At 37.7% G+C, this 18026-nt stretch overlaps 2 protein-coding genes across 2 annotated transcripts; both read right to left on the reverse strand.

The window, feature by feature from the left end:
* Positions 1 to 1264: 1264 nt before the first annotated feature.
* LOC145234458 (uncharacterized) lies at positions 1265 to 4081 on the reverse strand. The gene is made up of 6 exons (XM_080099188.1): positions 4070 to 4081; positions 3637 to 3752; positions 3347 to 3384; positions 2052 to 2244; positions 1564 to 1703; positions 1265 to 1305 (listed from the first exon to the last, which is right to left on the reverse strand). Exons 1-6 carry the CDS (start codon positions 4079 to 4081, stop codon positions 1265 to 1267), a joined length of 540 nt encoding a protein of 179 aa, XP_079955314.1.
* An 8166-nt stretch (positions 4082 to 12247) lies between these two features.
* Positions 12248 to 17149, reverse strand: LOC145234460 (scavenger receptor cysteine-rich domain-containing protein DMBT1-like). The gene is made up of 12 exons (XM_080099189.1): positions 17036 to 17149; positions 16639 to 16771; positions 16327 to 16459; positions 15905 to 16060; positions 15730 to 15770; positions 14981 to 15130; positions 14701 to 14894; positions 14000 to 14242; positions 13440 to 13612; positions 13144 to 13273; positions 12691 to 12745; positions 12248 to 12363 (listed from the first exon to the last, which is right to left on the reverse strand). Exons 1-12 carry the CDS (start codon positions 17147 to 17149, stop codon positions 12248 to 12250), a joined length of 1638 nt encoding a protein of 545 aa, XP_079955315.1.
* Between the last annotated feature and the right edge of the window lie 877 nt (positions 17150 to 18026).

The following is an 18026-nucleotide window of genomic DNA, read 5'->3' on the forward strand; positions in this document are numbered from 1 at the left end:
ATGATTGCCTTCGGTCAAAGAAAACACGCCCAAAAGCAATAACCAGCCGGTTAGAACGTGCATCTTTCTTAGTTTAGAAAAACAGGTATAGAAAGAAATGACTATCACGCAGCAACAAAAACAGAAATAAGGGCCAAGGTACGATTATTTTTTTCCCTGTCACTGAAGTTTATGCTTGGCAAACAGTATGGCGTAATGGTGTCTATAGCGTGACAATATGATTAACATCAAAATAAACCTATGTTTTCAGCAAAATTATTTTCAAACAAAATTAATTATCAGTCAAAAAACAATATAAAAAGATGGAGAAAAATCACAGTAATTTGTAATACAAAAAACATACGCATAATATTAACCCAATGAAATAACTGACTACGTGATAACAGCAAGAGGTTTTCTTGAGTAAACCTTGATTATCTGAGCAACTTACCACCGTTTGGTTACAAAATTTTGGGGATCACGTTCGCACTGTTGAATTTACTCTTAAATCTCCGATAAGGGTCGCTGTTCAAGTAAACCTTAAGTATTTTCTTTACGCCGACTCTGTAGGCACAAATTTTCAGCAAATTCTGAAAATTACCTTCTGCAAGTTAGGCTTTCTCACAACTAAGTTTACTTCGTCAACAAAAATGTTTTTTTTTGAGTGAATTGTTATCTTTTGACACAAACCGGTTGTGTATTGTTTTTTTTTTATAAATGTTAAACTACAAGACAAGGCGGCAATTGTAATGTTGGTCTTTGCCACATAATACAAGATAATTGAGCAAAGCGATTAAAGATACCAATATTGGTTACCAGTATAAAATGGTTATATTCCGGTATGTAAGTTAGGTGTAATGTATATTGTGGTCATAGTTACTTAAGGTGTACCATATGCAAAAATCATGCCATCAACTAACGTAATTTTCCAGATTTGAAAGGCCCTGACCGATGCGCTCTACGTTGACTAGAAAATTCTATTCTCGGAAGTATTTTGTACAAAAGTGAATTTGTGATTTTTTTTTTAAAAACTGTAACCGATATGTCTGTTTTTTGTGCCTATATTTGACTTCTGTTTCAAGTATGCCCATACCTAGACATCTATTTTTGATTACAAGCGACCCCACTACTCTTGCAGACAGACTTTCAAAACCAGCATTTGAAGGTTGATTAAAAACTTTATTTCATTCGTATATACGTGATATTTAAGACAATATATCAACACTTTAGACCAGGGGTACGTGTACCCAGTGTTTTTTTAAGGTGTTTTGGGGGACCGAAACGGTCAGGTGGGTTCAGTCTTTGGTGGGTTGGTTGGTTCAGTATCTTAACAAGTAAATTTGATTCACTTAAATATCGGATTGCTTCGTGAGAAAGTTTTACGCCAGGATCAATTTAAACGGTAATAACCTTAATGAGGAAAATAACGGCCCAAATAGACGTAAAAGGGGACAAAAAGTGTAAATCGACACTAAAGATAAAGCTATGATTTGTGTTACAAATACTAGATATCTAATTTAGTCCCCAATTCTGGTTTTGGCTTTAAAAGTCGCAGTATTTTTAAAATCGGTTTTAGTATCAAACCTGCATAATTTCCCGTTACTTTCAGTCGACCAGATTGAAGTAAAGGTATTATGTTTGTTTGAGCGTGTTCTGTGTCACGATCTGGAGTTGTGACATCATCGTGATCTCCGCCAATAGCCATCGATTGCTTCTTACTAATTCTGAACAAAACAAGAAGCAACAAATCAAGTGTGTATTTGCGATTTTTTTTGCGATAAAAGCAAATACAATAAACTGAATTGCTGCCGAATTAAAATAATTTCATTTGAAGATAAGATGTACATAAATTTATAACTGGGATCAGCCCTGAAGCGTCTATGCAGACTGTGATTTATTTCATGCTATCACAGGAGGGTATAAATTGCATTGGGTAATATTATCAAAATGGAGTTCTAGCATTTACATCCGTATTTAGTTATTTAGTCAAGCTTGTCATGGTAAACCAATGGACGATTTTTTGCTGCATTCTGTTCCTGCCATTAGAGGAATGAAAAAGTTAATTGTATTACCGATAGATAATGTTGTTTCTTGCAACTCGAGCAGCACTGACCAGACATCCCTGAGAACAACGTGTCCCACCAAATAGCGATAAACAAACAACCACATCACACTGAAACAAAACATAAGTTATAAGTAACTTGTAAATGGTATGAGTGCGAGTTCTAAAACATGTTTTTAGCACGTGTGGTAAAATTAAAATTACTTGATGTTTTTTTTTTATGTTGTGTAATTAATTAAAAAAAAAATTGATAAACATATATATTAGAGATGTACCGAATATTCGGTTTGCCGAATTTATTCGGCCGAATCGGCCACTTTTGCAAAGATTCGGTTTCGGCCGAATAATTTGTTGCGATTCGGCCGAAACCGAATCTTTTACGAACACACATTTAAAGCGTTAAGCGTGTCTCTTCTCCTTTGCACCAACGAAAATCCCGTAAATAATTGTATTTTTTGACACATTATCGTTTTTCCCACTGCAGACAACTAATCAGTAATTCATTGTCGGGCTGCAAATTATGCTTAAGGCTATGTTAAACCCCACAGAACCAAAATGAGGACGAAACACAACCATTCTGCACTAATTGCCTGATAGATAAACTTATGTTTTTATGTCAAAAGCGTGGCCTACTACTTCGCGTGACGTCATAAATGATTCGGTTGATTCGGCCGAATTTATTCGGCAAAACCGCCGAATATTCGGTTTCGGCCGAATCGAAATTTAGCCGATTCGGTACATTACTAATATATATAAGCTATTGCTGCCAGGCATAATATCAAGTTTATAGAGCTCTCCTGGTAAATGTAATTTTATTCCGACGTTTCGACGTCCTATACAGCAGGGGTCGGCAACCTTGTTTGCACTGCGGACGGTTTTTTGAAAGTGCAATTTTTTCGCGGACCGGCCTTCAAAAAACTACAAATATTTAGCTATGAAAATGCTTAAATTGGTTTATCTTCCCCGGGATACATAGGCAAAATGTTTTATAGCATTTAACCTGAAAATTTATACGGACCGGTAACGAAATCCTCTCGGACTGGCTGTTGCCGACCACTGCTATACAGGTCGCCTTCATCAGGGTAATAAACACCGAATGCGACTAGTACAGTGCACGACAAACAAAGGAAAAAAGAATGAAACGCAAGCACGTCACAACGCAACGCAAAAATACTGCGCGATAACGCAGTTTGTTTATTTTCCTTTGTTTATCGTGCACTGTCCTCACGGGCGCAAATCCCGGGGGGAACGGGGGGGGACGGGGGGGACATGTCCCCCCAAAAAATTTGGTTGGGGGGGACTTACATTCATCTGTCCCCCCCAATATTTTTAATACCCTTGAGCTAAAAATAAGATATAAGTCTATTGCTCAATATCACACAAATCTGACGACATAATACTACTTCATAATTCATATTGTTGTCAACAATGGAACTCAATCGAATTGTTTCATGTCTGTGCAAAAAGCTTGACGGTGCATTCAGTTGATGGAATATTTGCGGCCCTACAAAAATAATGTCTCAAAACGTTAAACGGCTTAAAGTTAGTAAGATAGAACAGTATTTCGTTTCCAACGCAGCGAGTGGAAAACATACTTGAGGAAAGTAGATGAAGTCAATTCTGCAGTGCCTGAAAGTGCTTTACTAGAGAAGGAAATAGAAATACCCAAAGGCAAAACCAGTTCCACAACAACAGATGGGGGAAGCAACTCCTGTGAACAGAAATAAATTCTGCGGATCTTTTGTCACAATCCTGCCCGAACCAACCAGAAGATGTAAGTCATTTGCCAGCAAAGAACTGCGGCGGTAGATTTTTAAAATTTCAAACCAAGTGGTATGTTTTATTCCCGTGGATCCATTGCGTACCAGGTGTTAATGGGGTGGTCTGTTTTATTTGTTCAAAAGCAGACAAACTGGGTTTGTTGCACGCAGTTCAAAAAAAAGAACCTGCGTTTATATCAGACGGTTTTCGAAACTGGAAAAAGGGAAAGAGTTCATTTAATTTGCACCAACTAACAGAAACACATACCTTTGCCACCATGCAACTAGATGTCATAAAACGGAAGCCTGTTGCACTTCAAATAAACACAGACTTTAACGAACAACAAGCTGCCGCCAGGCGATCGCTGATAAAATTGTTCACGTCTTTACGATATTTATTGCAACAAGGCCTTGCTATCCGAGGCCATGACGAGGGAGAAGGAAATTACCACCAACTCCTAAAACTTCGTGCTGAAGATAGTGCCGAGTTTAAGTTCCTCCAGCGAAAAACCAACTTCACCTCATTTCGTGGTCAGCAAGAAATTACACAAATGTTCAGTCACTTTATTTTACGAATTTTAGCGTCAAAAATTAAAGCCAATGGAATGTTCGGAGTGATGGTCGACGGCACACAAGATATTTGTGGAAGTGAGCAAATGTAAATGGAAGTAATGGGTGTCAAGCCGTTATTAGCAGTCAGTATCCACTCGCTACATATTTCCATTGCCAGTCACACTTGGCAAACTTGGTTATGCACGAATCAATTGCAAGTTGTCAGTTTTTCAGGGACGCCGTCCAATAGGTCCATGACCTCGAATGCAGGTTCAATAGAGGCTGTAGCGACAACAGCGAAGCAGGTACAAGTATTTCGTGACCCTATAATGTACACGAACCTTTTTGACGAAGCAACAAAGATATCAGCGAATTTGGGGCTTGATGAAATTTCAGTGCCACGCCGTCGGCAGCCGACACCGCGTTTCGCTGGATCCTCACCGCACTTCCACGCCGAATGTGCCAAATATCATTACAGATTGTTGTACATGGAGTTAATCATGGAGTTAATTATTGATTGTTTTCTTGGGTGTTTGTGTTTGCAGAAACGGTATGGTGTCCGCAACTCAAGCACCCAAACATATTTGGAAATCGAAAATATGTTAATGAAGGGCACCGCAACAAATTTAGATATAATTTCAAACAATCCCGAATTGAAAGTAACTCAACTATCTGTAGGCTACAGTTACCGATGTTTTAGCAGCACACGGGGACAAGTTCTGTAAATGAAGCCAAGTTAGCTTATCGCGCTATGAGTTCCGAACTACGCCAGTTATTCACGCAGGTGTTTATTTTGCTCAAACTGCTTTTGGTTTATGTGCCCTGTCAGCTCTTGTGAATGCGAGCGAAGTTTTTCAACACTTCGGCGTCTAAAAACATGGCTGAGAAGCACGACTACCCAGGTTCGCTTTGTTGTTTGTTTACAATACACAAAAAATGCTAAAACTTAAAATCTGTTTTCTTTTTTACTCCTTGAGTTTGCTGCAAAGGTTTCGAGGCAACGTATTATCTGTTGTCAAATAAAATCTGTTTGGTGACGTCATGGCTTCCCCAATCGAGGTGACGTCATCTACTCAGATCAGTCATAGGTCCCCCCCAATAATTTTAATGGATTTTCGCCCCTGACTGTACTAGTCGCATTCGGTGTTTTTTTTAGCCTGATGAAGGCGACCTGTATAGGACAGGGCTACTCAAATGGCGGACTGCGGTCCATATCCGGACCTTTGAGGCGTTGGATGTGGACCTCGACAGTTTTTTGATGGCGGCAACATATTATAGACCATCATTTGTGCGTTAATTACATAAACATTGCTATGTAGAGGCAGTTTTTAACTGGGGTCCGCATAGCGATTGATCTGCAAGACTCGAGTCTTGCCAAAATCCTATGTGATTTCAGATTGTCCAACTGTTCGGGTATTTGTGAGAAAACGGGCTTAAACGGGCCTGACTTTCTTGCCAAAATCTTATGTGATTTCAGATTGTCCAACTGTTACGAAAAAAATGGTCGATTATTCAACTTTACAATTAAAAGTGTCCGGACCTTTGGTAATTTTTACCTTTTCTATCTGGACCAGAGTTGCAAGTCGGGCCGGGCTTTTCGGGCCGGGTTCGGGTTCGGGTTCGGGTTCGGGTTCGGGTTCGGGTTCGGGTTCGGGTTCGGGTTCGGGTTCGGGTTCGGGTTCGGGTTCGGGTTCGGGTTCGGGTTCGGGTTCGGGTTCGGGTTCGGGTTCGGGTTCGGGTTCGGGTTCGGGTTCGGGTTCGGGTTCGGGTTCGGGTTCGGGTTCGGGTTCGGGTTCGGGTTCGGGTTCGGGTTCGGGTTCGGGTTCGGGTTCGGGTTCGGGTTCGGGTTCGGGTTCGGGTATTTGTGAGAAAACGGGCTTAAACGGGCCTGACTTTGCGTTACGTGTCCGCCATTTTCAAAAAAAAATCAGCTAAGTAATAAGTCTCTGGCTTTGACCTAAAGCCCACCCTACTTTAAAACGTATTGTTTACGCCATTGTCTACTATTGTTCATTTGCCAGAAGAGCTCTATAAACTTGAAGATTGATAAACGTTTGTTAGTTTGTAAACGTTTTACTCAAGACATATTGTTGGATAATAAGTAATTTATATTAATATACCTGTATCACCACATTTGTATTCTCATCTATACCAGGTCGATCGTACGCGAATCGAAACGCCTCGGTACTAAACAGGTTTATCAACGAATTGTTGGATGAATGTTGCTTTGTTTTTGTGTCAATGATGCAACTAAAAATAAGTTTTACACAATTAGGTGTTACCAAAAATCGGCATAAATCGTTCGAAAACTCGTTTGCTTTTAATAAACACTCACAGGAAAATAGTTTGCATTGACAAACGCATTTATAGTCGCTCTTATCACGACTGGGAACAGTTTTGCAAAAGTCATAAAAAGAAACAAAGAGAAAATAAAATTCGAATAAACAAAATAAAACGTGTAAAACTAAGTGCCCGTTTCTTGCTACGAGAAATTCCTGACCCATCATTAATCAATGTGTGTGTGCCGATGTTATAGGGATCTGGGTCAGGTTTTGCAACACAACTAGTTGTAAACAACTCCAAGTCAGTGTCAGTCGTTTCAGCGCGAATTTCAAAATACAGGTCATCGCTGACGTTAACTTGCAGCGGGTACTCGTATGGAGAATATGTTTGCTGTAATAAAAGAGAATCCCTTAAAATAGTATCTAGTTGTCGCTGTGCCAATGCTCGGAAGGTACAAAATCAACAAAAATGAACATCTATCCAGTTCATAATTTGCAACATATATAATGACAATAATGCTTGTGATCGGACATTTGCTTATACCTCAGTAGGCCAGTCTCAGTAGGCCCCAGTACAGGATTTTAAAACGCCGCTAATATGCCTGTAGTGCGAAGATTAAAGCAATCGAATAATGTTTAACATAATGAACAATACAGAAATACATCACATACTACACATATTCAATCATAAACAACTGAATTTCATTCTTACCAAACATGAGGAGTCGGTGTAAAAATCAAAAGTGATTTCAATTTTAGCGAATCCCACTTCGTCAGCCACTATCGTCGTGTGCGTATCTTGTGGATCAAAACTTCCAGAAACGTTGAAGTATTTCTCCGTTGCGCAAGTTATTTTAACTAAATACCAACCACCGCGTGAAATTATTGAGCTCGGGTCAGGATCAACGTACATTTTGATTATGTTCTTGTGTGTAAGTTGATTCATGTTGGTCTAAGGAAGAAAAAAAAGAACATAGATTTATTTTTTACATCGTACGTGCCGTGACTTTTCATCAGCAAATTTATTAGTCTATTCAAAGCAAGTCGGGATGAGTTTTAAATTCTGGTCGGCTGGTTGCTGGACTGTAACTAATCGCCAAAGCCCTAAAATTTCTTGTTTAGGCCATTGTTTATTATCGTTAACTATATTACTTTTTTGTACCTTGCTAGAGTTTGGTTAGGCCTGTCAATCAAACTTTCGAAACTTAACGGGCTTCTAAAAAACAGTTTATGTCCAAAACGGACTTAGACCCTTTGCTTTTGGGCTTTAATTTTGTGCCCGCTTACAACTCTGGGGTAAACCATAGCAAAGTAATAAAGAGAAAAAAATGCTTTTGACAATACTTACAAAGGTGACTGTTTCACACTCTTTCAAACCAAAGTCAAACTCGACATACTAAAAGTATTGATTCCCCCTGCACTCAACGGGATTTGTTTCTGGGTGATAGTCCGGGTAATTTCCCAAACCGATTTATCGATCGTAAGCACAATTTTCCACCTGAATGTTCATTCGCGAACCGGAACACGAAATTGCCATTTTTGCTTTGAGAAACAATAAATAAAAATTAATAGGGCAGTTAACTTTTCGTGTCTTTGGTATTCTTTAGGTGTTAAGATAAGAAGGATAGCAATGCAAACACCACTATTATCTTACGCAAGCATCTTTTTCCGTCCAAAGCCAGCTCCCAACACGCGTAAGTACACGAACATGTGACCACACCTCCCGAAGATGAGCAAATATCGCTGCAATCTCCGTTATTTACTTTACAAGGATCGTCGTCTTCTGTACCGGAAGTAAAATTTAAACGTGTCAAAAAAGAGGGAAATGGAAATATACGATAAATGCATTGGCAAAGTTAAGCCCTGGAAACCACATTTAACAAATTTACCCATTAGTATCCTTAGCATTGTAGCACAAGTAGTTAAATCCTTCGTCGTGTGCCGAGGGTGTCCAAGAAAGTGATACTTCATACAGATTCGATCCAACATAAGTTGGACTTTCTGTCTGGGTTCCATTTACTCCAAAAACGTAAAAATCGGTGACTCTAAAGTAGATATAAAGCATTAAAAAATATTTAGCGAATATTTAGCTGAAAAAAATGAAACTGAAAACAAATACAAATTTGAATGAAGCAAGGCTAATTAACTTTTGGCGTTTTCATTATAAATTGTGTTTTGGAAATGTTGCAATCGTTTTACGTCATATTTTGGTGAAAAACACCCGCTCTATAGGTTGTTTAAATCTTTTTTTCTCCGGATTTTAAAGAATAGATTTGATTGTGGACTGGAGTTGGAAAGACGAAGCTCGGTTTGTCGGAGCAAGAATGGAAGAACAAGTAATCAACTAAAAAATGCAACAAATCATTAAAAATATAAAAACAAGTGCATGTTTCCTAAAAAATTTAAAATCCGACCCAGCGTGTTTGCAACACTGAACTCGATAACCTAATTGTCATTGATACCGATTGTCATTGTTGCTGTCATTGGTAATGTCATTGTCATTGTTATTGCCATTGCTATTGTTATTGTTTTGTTATTGTTGTCCGACCCGGTTTGCAACTCTGATCTCGATAACCTAATTGTTATTTTGGAATGTTACCTACATTCAATAACAAACTGCAATGAACTGTAGCTGAGAACTTCAGTGGAAGTTGAACTTGGATGATCTTCAATAATAAGAGCAATTCCCACACGATGCGTACTTCATCCACCGTTGTACGAAATTCGACATTCACCCTAGCAAATTATATTTATTTTGTTGCGTAATTTTGTGTTTAAACATTATGTTCATTTTATGAAACTTTGAGAAAATTACTGATGTTGTACTAAATCTTTCTGCCGAAGGCAAATCTTCACAAAAATTATTAATTTGGCTGAGTGAATTTGGCATACAGAGGCTTCGTTACAATTAACACAAGCGTTTAAAATGACATTGTAGCGACCCCAATACCCTGTTCGCTTATGTGCATCGAAGCCTGCTTTTTTCTTTTTTCTTTTAATCCCCATCGCTTCTTTATAAACGCTGGTTTCGCGTAGCTCTATACGTTACTAACGTGACTCGGACATTGCGCGGCTGCTCAGTAAAGCTTCGACCGCTTCAACATGTTTATTACGTATGTGCACCGCAGCTGCTAAAATGCAATTGTTCTGTACAAATTTGTCTACCTAGACATTACATAGGTTCTTTTTTTTTCAGATAACCTATATACTTTATCGAACCTCAAACTTCATATTTACCTGCACAGAATATGGATCCACACTGAAGTAGGGATAGGTCGCATACATGTCACCACCTTCGTCAAAATTGTTGGCAAAGCGGCAGGTTACATAATCGCCGTCTTTATCCAAAATTGGACTAACAATGGCATCAGGGCACCCGGCTACAAACCTGTTAAAAGTAACAGTGTAGGCTAAATTAGAACATGCCTTCCAAAAGTCTTTGAAAAAATGTTGGAAAAACATGTATTGTGTTCTAGCTGACCGTCATTGCTATATATTTTACTACTTTTTACGTATTTCCTAATGTTTAGGTTCTTGTAAAAATTGCTCCGTTTTAAGAGTTTTAAATCTGACCTTTAACTCCTACGCTGCATATTTGCATTGTTTGGCAAGATTTTTTAGCAAGTTTGCAACAAACGACAAAACGTTTTCATGAAACTTCGGAATACTGACGAGTTGTCTGTAATTCCTTTTTCCAGTGGCAATCTGTGTTAACATTTTAAAAAGTTGGACTATTACCTTCATACTGATTACTATATAAGCGTATAGACACGGGCAGCTTTAAGGCTCAATCTCCAATCCCAACTCCCGTTGAAAATATATTTGCGAGTAAGGAAACCCTGTTTCGGCGTTATCTTGTGCAACGCTGTGTTGTCTAAGTCAGTGTGAATTTTTACTATCCTTTGTGTTTCTTAGGGGTTCAGCGATTTATTTATCCTATGTTAATCACTTTTCTGATCATCGATAAGACCATATTTACCAACGATTAGTCCAATTTGTGTAATGAAACTATTCGAGTATGCAAGTTGTTCGAATGTGATATTCTATATGCAACTTCTGCTAACTAATTCGCACGAAATTGTAATCTTTGAGATAATTTTGTTTTCCTCAAAATGTCTCACAGAGATCCAAATTCTTTTTTTTCTTTTTCAATTACCCCAATACATACAAAACAAGATCCTGAAGGTTTTATTTCAAAGTTCAATTGATTTGTTTTTTATAGACATTTCAAATATGACTTTTTTTCTATGTAGCGAATGCCAAAACAGCCTTATTTTTTACCAAACCAAGCTTGTTGCATCAATTCTAAAATAAACAAAAACCATACATCAAACAAAAAACATGGAGTTTATTGTTCCGTAAATGATAATACAAACGTAAATGATAATATTGCATATAAAAGTTACAGTTTGTAATATTAAAGCGTATGGTACCGCTCAAAACAATACCAAGATTGCTGTTGGCCTGTTGCATAGAAATCAGCAACATTTACCCCTTTGCAACGCTTGAGTTGCTCCGTTGCTCCGTTGCTCCGTTGCTCCGTTGCTCCGTTGCTCCGTTGCTCCGTTGCTCCGTTGCTCTGTTGCTCCGCTCCTCGCCGTTGCTGCTCTCCGTTGCTCCGCTATAGCAACGCTACCGCAAACCGAGGAAACAGAGTACTTGGATCTTACTTATTGCAAAACATTTGGACCTCCCAGGAAGGTCCTTGGGCTTGTAAGTTAAAGACAACCTAATAAACCAGTGTTTTGGGTGTTTAGGTTTTTTGTATGTAATTACTCTCTATTGTTAGCTGTTTCATTTATGCTTTTCTTAAAATATTTGAATTTGATTTTTAGAAAACCAAGGTATATTTAAAGCAGCCACTAATTGATAAAATACTCTGCAGACAGACTGCCAAAACCAGTCATATTAATTAAAATCTTTATTTCGTTAATACATAGATTTCAAATCAACAAATACATATCAAGAACAAATCAACACTTCGTTTGTCATTAACAATCCTCTGTATCAGTTATATAGGGATTTACTTATTTTATTTAATACAACAATTATTAAGATAAAGGATTATAAACTCAACTAAATAGACGAATTATGTGACTACAATATTGAAGCAAATAATTTGGGGATTAGACTTGCACTATACTACGGTTGACTAAGGAACTGTTCGTAGCATTTCAGAAAACTCCAGCTGCCAACTTGAAAAATGCCATCCACCAGCTCACAACCCACAACAGGTTGGGAGACTTCCCTGGGGCGTTACTAGTTGTGGAAATCACATTAGGCGGGTTGGTGGATTCGGTCACTTAAAAAATAAAATGTTGAATAGATTCACCCAAACACGGGACTGCTTTATGGCAAAAAAACACTAATTTGTGCAAAGATATCTTGTTGCAAACAGTCGCAGTATTATTCAGAACAATGTTTATCAACAAACCTGCAATATTTTTAATTTGCAGGGGTCCAGATTGAACAAGAGGTATAATGTTTGTTTGAGCGTGTTCTGTGTCACGGTCTGGAGTTATGACGTCATCGTCATCTCCGTCATCAGCCATCACTTGCCTCTTTCCGATTACAGGAAGTCTAACAAAGAGATAAAAGCAATAAACAATGGTTTATTTGTGAGACTCTTCTTCATTGATCTCATTCAAAATGTTGATATAAAGCAGGTTATTGTGCAATGAATTGACGAAATTGAGTTGCAGCACCACACTTAAGCATCCATTACTGCCTGTTGACACAAACATACGGTTTACAAAACTGTTCTTTTTATGTAGCAATGCCCTACACTGGTGTTTTCTAACCATTTCCCGTAACAGTACTAGAAATTTAAGTTGCAGTTGTAATAGGATGGGATAGATTGCTTTCGGTTACAAATAATGTGAAAATGGAGTTTCAGCTTTTGTTATTTCGTCATCTGGATAAAGCAAGAGATGGAACAACAAGTCGGGGGAATAAAAGGGGTTAATTATATTAGAAAATACTGCATATCAAACAAATTAACTCTTTTACCGATAGATAATGTTGTGTCTTGCAACCCGAGCAGCACTGGACTGACATCCCTGAGAACAACGTGTCCCACCAAATAGCGATGAACAAACAACCACTTCACACTGAAACATAGCGTATGTAACTCATAAAATGTATTAGTGCGAGTTCTAAAACATGTTTTTAGCAGTCAAGCTAGGCAAAGGGAATAAAAATTCCTTTTCAAATGTGCAAATAATTTCAAGCAAGATTTGTAAATTTTTGTAAGTTTTTAACATTATTTACCTAAAACATGTTACAAGCAAATAGTTAATTAAGAAGCAAATGCTTCTGACTCAAAATCAGTAGACACTATAGGTTGGTATATTCGAGATTATATTTCACCTATTCAGACATCGTCAGTCTCTAAAAACTGCAAACAACGAAGGTAAATTAAAAGAGAACAGATGTAAAAGCATACAAAATAAAACAGTAAAAAACTTAAATTTATGTATAAGCAAATAGCTAATTAAAATCGTTATACCTGTATGGCCACATTAGTGTTTTCATTTATACCAGGAAGACCGTACTGGAATCGAAACGCTTTGACACTGAACTGGTTTATTAATGGATTGGTGGATTGATATTTAACCATGGTTTCGTCGTTGAGACAACTGAAATCAATTACAACACTCATCAGATAAAACCGCATCAGCTGTTCGTAAACTTAAACACGCATCGGAAATAACCGCATCAGATGTTTGATTAGTTTGCATTGGAAAACACATTTAGACAAAACTTCCTAAAGTTGGGAACAGTTTTGCTGAAGTTATTTCTTACCCATCATTAATCAATGTATATGTTCCTATGTTAAACGGATCAGGGTCAGGTTTTGCAACACAACTAATCGTAAACAACTCCAAATCAGTGTCGGTCGTCTGAGCGAGAATTCCAAAATACAAGTCATCGTTGATGTCAACTTCAAGCGGGTAGTTGTATGGAGAATAGGCGCTCTGTAAAAGGAAAATGCCTTTAACGAGTAACTACTCAAACAGAAGGCACAAAATTAGCATCGGTACAAAATGGCAATCTGTTGAATTGATATTTTGGAGCATTCCACGCGAGCAACGGTATTGGTGATTCGACTTTCGGCAGCCGATCTATCACTGTGCCTGTGTAGCTCAGTCGGTAATGCATCTGACCTGATAGGCATGTTTAGTTTAGCTTATGTTTTGTCGCTTGCCAGTGCTTAGGGGGGCGGTTTTTCCACGAACTTCGCCTCTAATAGACGTGGCGTGCGGTGATAGATGGTGCCGTTTAACGTTTGACATAATAAACAATATTATCAGAAAACCACACATATGCAAACAACTTAAACCATCCTGGTCCATTGCTCTTACCGAAAATGTGGAGTCGGTGTAAAAATCAAAAGTAATTTCAATTTCAGCGAATCCCACTTCGTCAGCCACTATCGTCGTGTGCGTATCTTGTGGATCGAAGCTTCCAGAAACATTGAAGTATTTCTCCGTTGCGCAAGTTATTTCAACTAAATACCAGCTACCGCGTGATATTATTAAACCCGGATCAGTTAAATCAACATACATTTTAACTGTATTCTTGTGTGTAAGTTGATTCATGTTGATCTAAGAAAAAAATAAAATGCATTGATTAATTTTTTGCATCGTTTCTTCGCCGTAGCCACTCACTAATAAAGAATGTGCCGAGCTTTTTGAGCTGATTCAGTTATGCGTCTAATGTTGCACATAATGCATATAACAGGGCCAACCTCCTGGTAAATTTAAGCAAAGAGTAAAGGTGCATATCTTCTGCCAGTTCTATGCATCGAATACAAGCGTCAATTCATTTCCCGAGGATGCTTATAGCTATCAAATTAGCACACTAATACAAACGTGAACTATTGTATAATGACAGATAACAGTGGACGGTAAGTAAATTAATAGCACTGAACAAGTAACAAAAACGTAAGGTAAAATAGGATTAACGATATCATATGTTACAATTTTATATGTTAACAATTAGAGTACACTTAGGCCTTTTAGAACATTTATCTTTTGGGAAGACTTAATCTTGCAATACTTACGACAGAAAATGTTCCACACTCTGTTAAGTCAAAGTCAAACTCATAATACGAAGAAAACCGATTTCCCCGACATTCAATGGGGTTTGTCTCTGGGCGGTAGTCCGGGTAATCCCCCAAACCGATATATTCATCGTAAGCACAATTGTCCACCTGAATGTTCATCCGCGAACCGGAACACGAAATTGCCATTTGCGCTTAATTAAAAAACAAAGAATAATTAGTAATAACAATGACGGTTAATTCTGTGTCTTTGGAGTTTAGATATAAACAGGATAGCAACCAAACAGTACTATTATCTTACGTAAACATCTTTTTCCGTCCGATGCCAGCTCCCAACACGAGTATGTGCATGAACACGTGACCACACCTCCCAAAGATGAGCAAATGTCGCTGCAACCTCCATTGTTCACATCACAACGATCGACGTTTTCTGTACCGGAAGTAAATGGAGAGTAAAAAAGGGTAATGGAAGTACGAAAAATGTGTAGGTAAAGTTTATTTCTGGAAGAAACCGGGTGGTCTATTACAAAGATTAAAAGTATAAACGCTTGGCCGGCAACCAGGATTGGTTGCACAGGTCTTGGAGCATATGTGCGGTTTTGCTTTATGTCGAGATTTTGGAATAACAAAATTTGTTGTTGTCACATTTTAAAATACTGTCGGTTAACCCGGACACGATTGGGCCACAAAATTTGTCCGGGTTAGGAGAAGACACGGTTAATCTGATGAAATCCGGATTGGGCAAATTGCAGATAAAATAATTCGGATAAACCGAAGCGTTAAAAAATGACATTACAAATCATTTGCACTTTAAGTTTGATCCGAATTAGGCGAAGATCAGAGTCGGGTTGTAGCGATTTACTTTAGTCCGAAAAAAACTTTATCGAGATGAAACTAAGATCAAGTGTAATCAAATGTAAAGTTATGAAAACAAGCAAAGTTATTAAAAAACAGTCAAGCCCGTCCTAATACATGGTTCGGCGTCAAACCTGACACCAGACATAGTTTTTGAAATTAGATTTTTCTTACCATCGACATAAATTTGGAGACATCGTTGTTCTGTGGACAATCTGAAACAACGTACGTCACATAAAAAAAAATGTTTTTTTTGTTGTTTTTTATTCCTGTATAAGTTTGAGATACCTTTTTATTACAGCACACTTTCTGAGACCAAAAAAAATGCAAATACATGTAACAACCTTACCCATTTTCGTCCTTAGCACTGTAGCATAAGTAGTTAAATCCTGCGTTGCTTGCTAAGGGTGACCAAGTTAGAATTACGAGATACTGATTGTTCCCAATATTTGAGGGTTCTTGAGACAAAGTTCCATTTACACCAGCCACGTAGAATTCGGAAACGCTGAAATGGAAATATTATATTTTTTAAATCTAGATATTGTATTACGTTTCACAAAGAGGTACAACGGGAAAATCTTGATCAGTTATTTTGAGTTGGTTACACACGGGTGAACATATATTTCAATGTATGATCTTCCAGTTATAGCACAAGCTTAACTCCGCTTAACCCAACCAAAACAAACCAAACAAGCACTAAAAAAGTTAATGTTCCTTTCTTGCAAATTCTGATTTTACAACCAATGTAATTCGGCACTATATATTGTATACCTGTGTGCGGACAATATAGTTATCTGCATTTGCAAAGGTTCTCCGGATTTCAACGAATGTATTTGGTTGTGAATTGGAGTTGGGTCGACGAAGTGTGGTTTGTCGGAGCAAGAGTAGGAAAACAAGTAATCCACTAAAAATGGAAAAAAATTATGAATTAAATATAAATGTGCTTCAAGTTTCTAGAGCTGAATACATTTGCCAGAAGAGCTCTATAAACTTGATAAATTCACTGGCAGCACTAGCTTATATATAAATGTGTTTATTAAAATGAATTGTGGTTGCAGTGGTTGGGATATTCGCGTTACCGACCTTCTATAACAAATTGCAATGAACTGTAGCTGAGAACTTCAGTGGAAGTTGAACTTGGATGATCTTCAATAATAAGAGCAATTCCTACACGATGCGTACTTCCTCCACCGTTGTACGAAATTCGACATTCTCCCTAGCAAATTAAGGTATACCGAAAACGCTACTTCGCTGCATAAATCAATAACCCTTATGTTTAAACCCGACCTTTTTGAACAAGATACGTGTTCTAAGTTTTCTGTTTTTTTTCCAAGAATTTAATTCGATTACAGCATGTAAAATAGATATGGGCCGTAGCCGTCAGGTCTTTTTGTAAAAAAAACATTACTCAAGTTGTTTTAAATATATGCTAAAGGCACATTGCATAAAAATATCAAATGTAATTTTTTCAAATTGTTACCTGCACTGAATAAGGATCCACACTGAAGTAGGGATAAGTCATGATCAAACCACCCCCTTCATTTGAATCGTTGGCATAGCGACATGTAATATAATCTCCGTCTTTGTCCACCATTGGAATCACAATAGCATCAGGGCAGCCTGCTATAAACCTGTTGAAAATAATAGTGTAAAAATACGATGCAAATAGTTTTTCGAAATATTTTTCTTGATAACTACGTACATCTGCAAAGGCGTTTGCTCAACAAATAAAATCACCGTTAAATAGATTAATAGATTAACACTTATGTTAGTCCCAATTTATAACAGTTGAGGGGGGAGGTACAATTTTTTTGCAATCTATATGTACTTCAGAAGGGTTCTAAATGGTCACACAAAATGATTACTGGTACTAACAACACACAATGAACATTCGATTTCGCATCGAACTTTGTTATGTTGTTTCGGTTTACCACTGGTATCAAATACCTTGCCAATGGGGGCTGAAGAGCGATAGGAGATGAGTTGATTTTGCCATTACGCTTGTTGAGATTAATGTAGACGGGGAGACTCCAGGAACTGCTGCTCTGAAACAGACTATCGACCCAGCAACATGACGAATATCTAAAATACTTGATTTTTTAAATCCCCCAAAAACTAAAAATACTGCATGGTGGTAACATTTTAACTCAAAATATGTAATTTAATATTTATTTATTTTTTAATTTTTTTTACTTTTGGTTATGTTAGATCTGTAAGTTAGGTTTAAATCAGCACGTGGTTTAGGTTTACGTAGTCAATTTCAAACCCAAAAGGGTCAAATTCAGAACTGATTTTAAAACTAACTATGACATGTAGGAGTTGTATACTTTTTAAACGGGCCTTTGCTTGGGTTTGAGTGCATGGGGGTTCGGTTTCGGAATGTACTTTATGGTTTTGTTCGCCCACTCTCTGGTTGTTACAATCGTGGTTTCAAACCTTAATTTGCACCAAGATCCTTCTGTTGCTGTCAA

Source organism: Phallusia mammillata, chromosome 6 (assembly GCF_965637545.1).
Source record: "Phallusia mammillata chromosome 6, kaPhaMamm4.hap1.1, whole genome shotgun sequence".
Taxonomy (NCBI): domain Eukaryota; kingdom Metazoa; phylum Chordata; class Ascidiacea; order Phlebobranchia; family Ascidiidae; genus Phallusia; species Phallusia mammillata.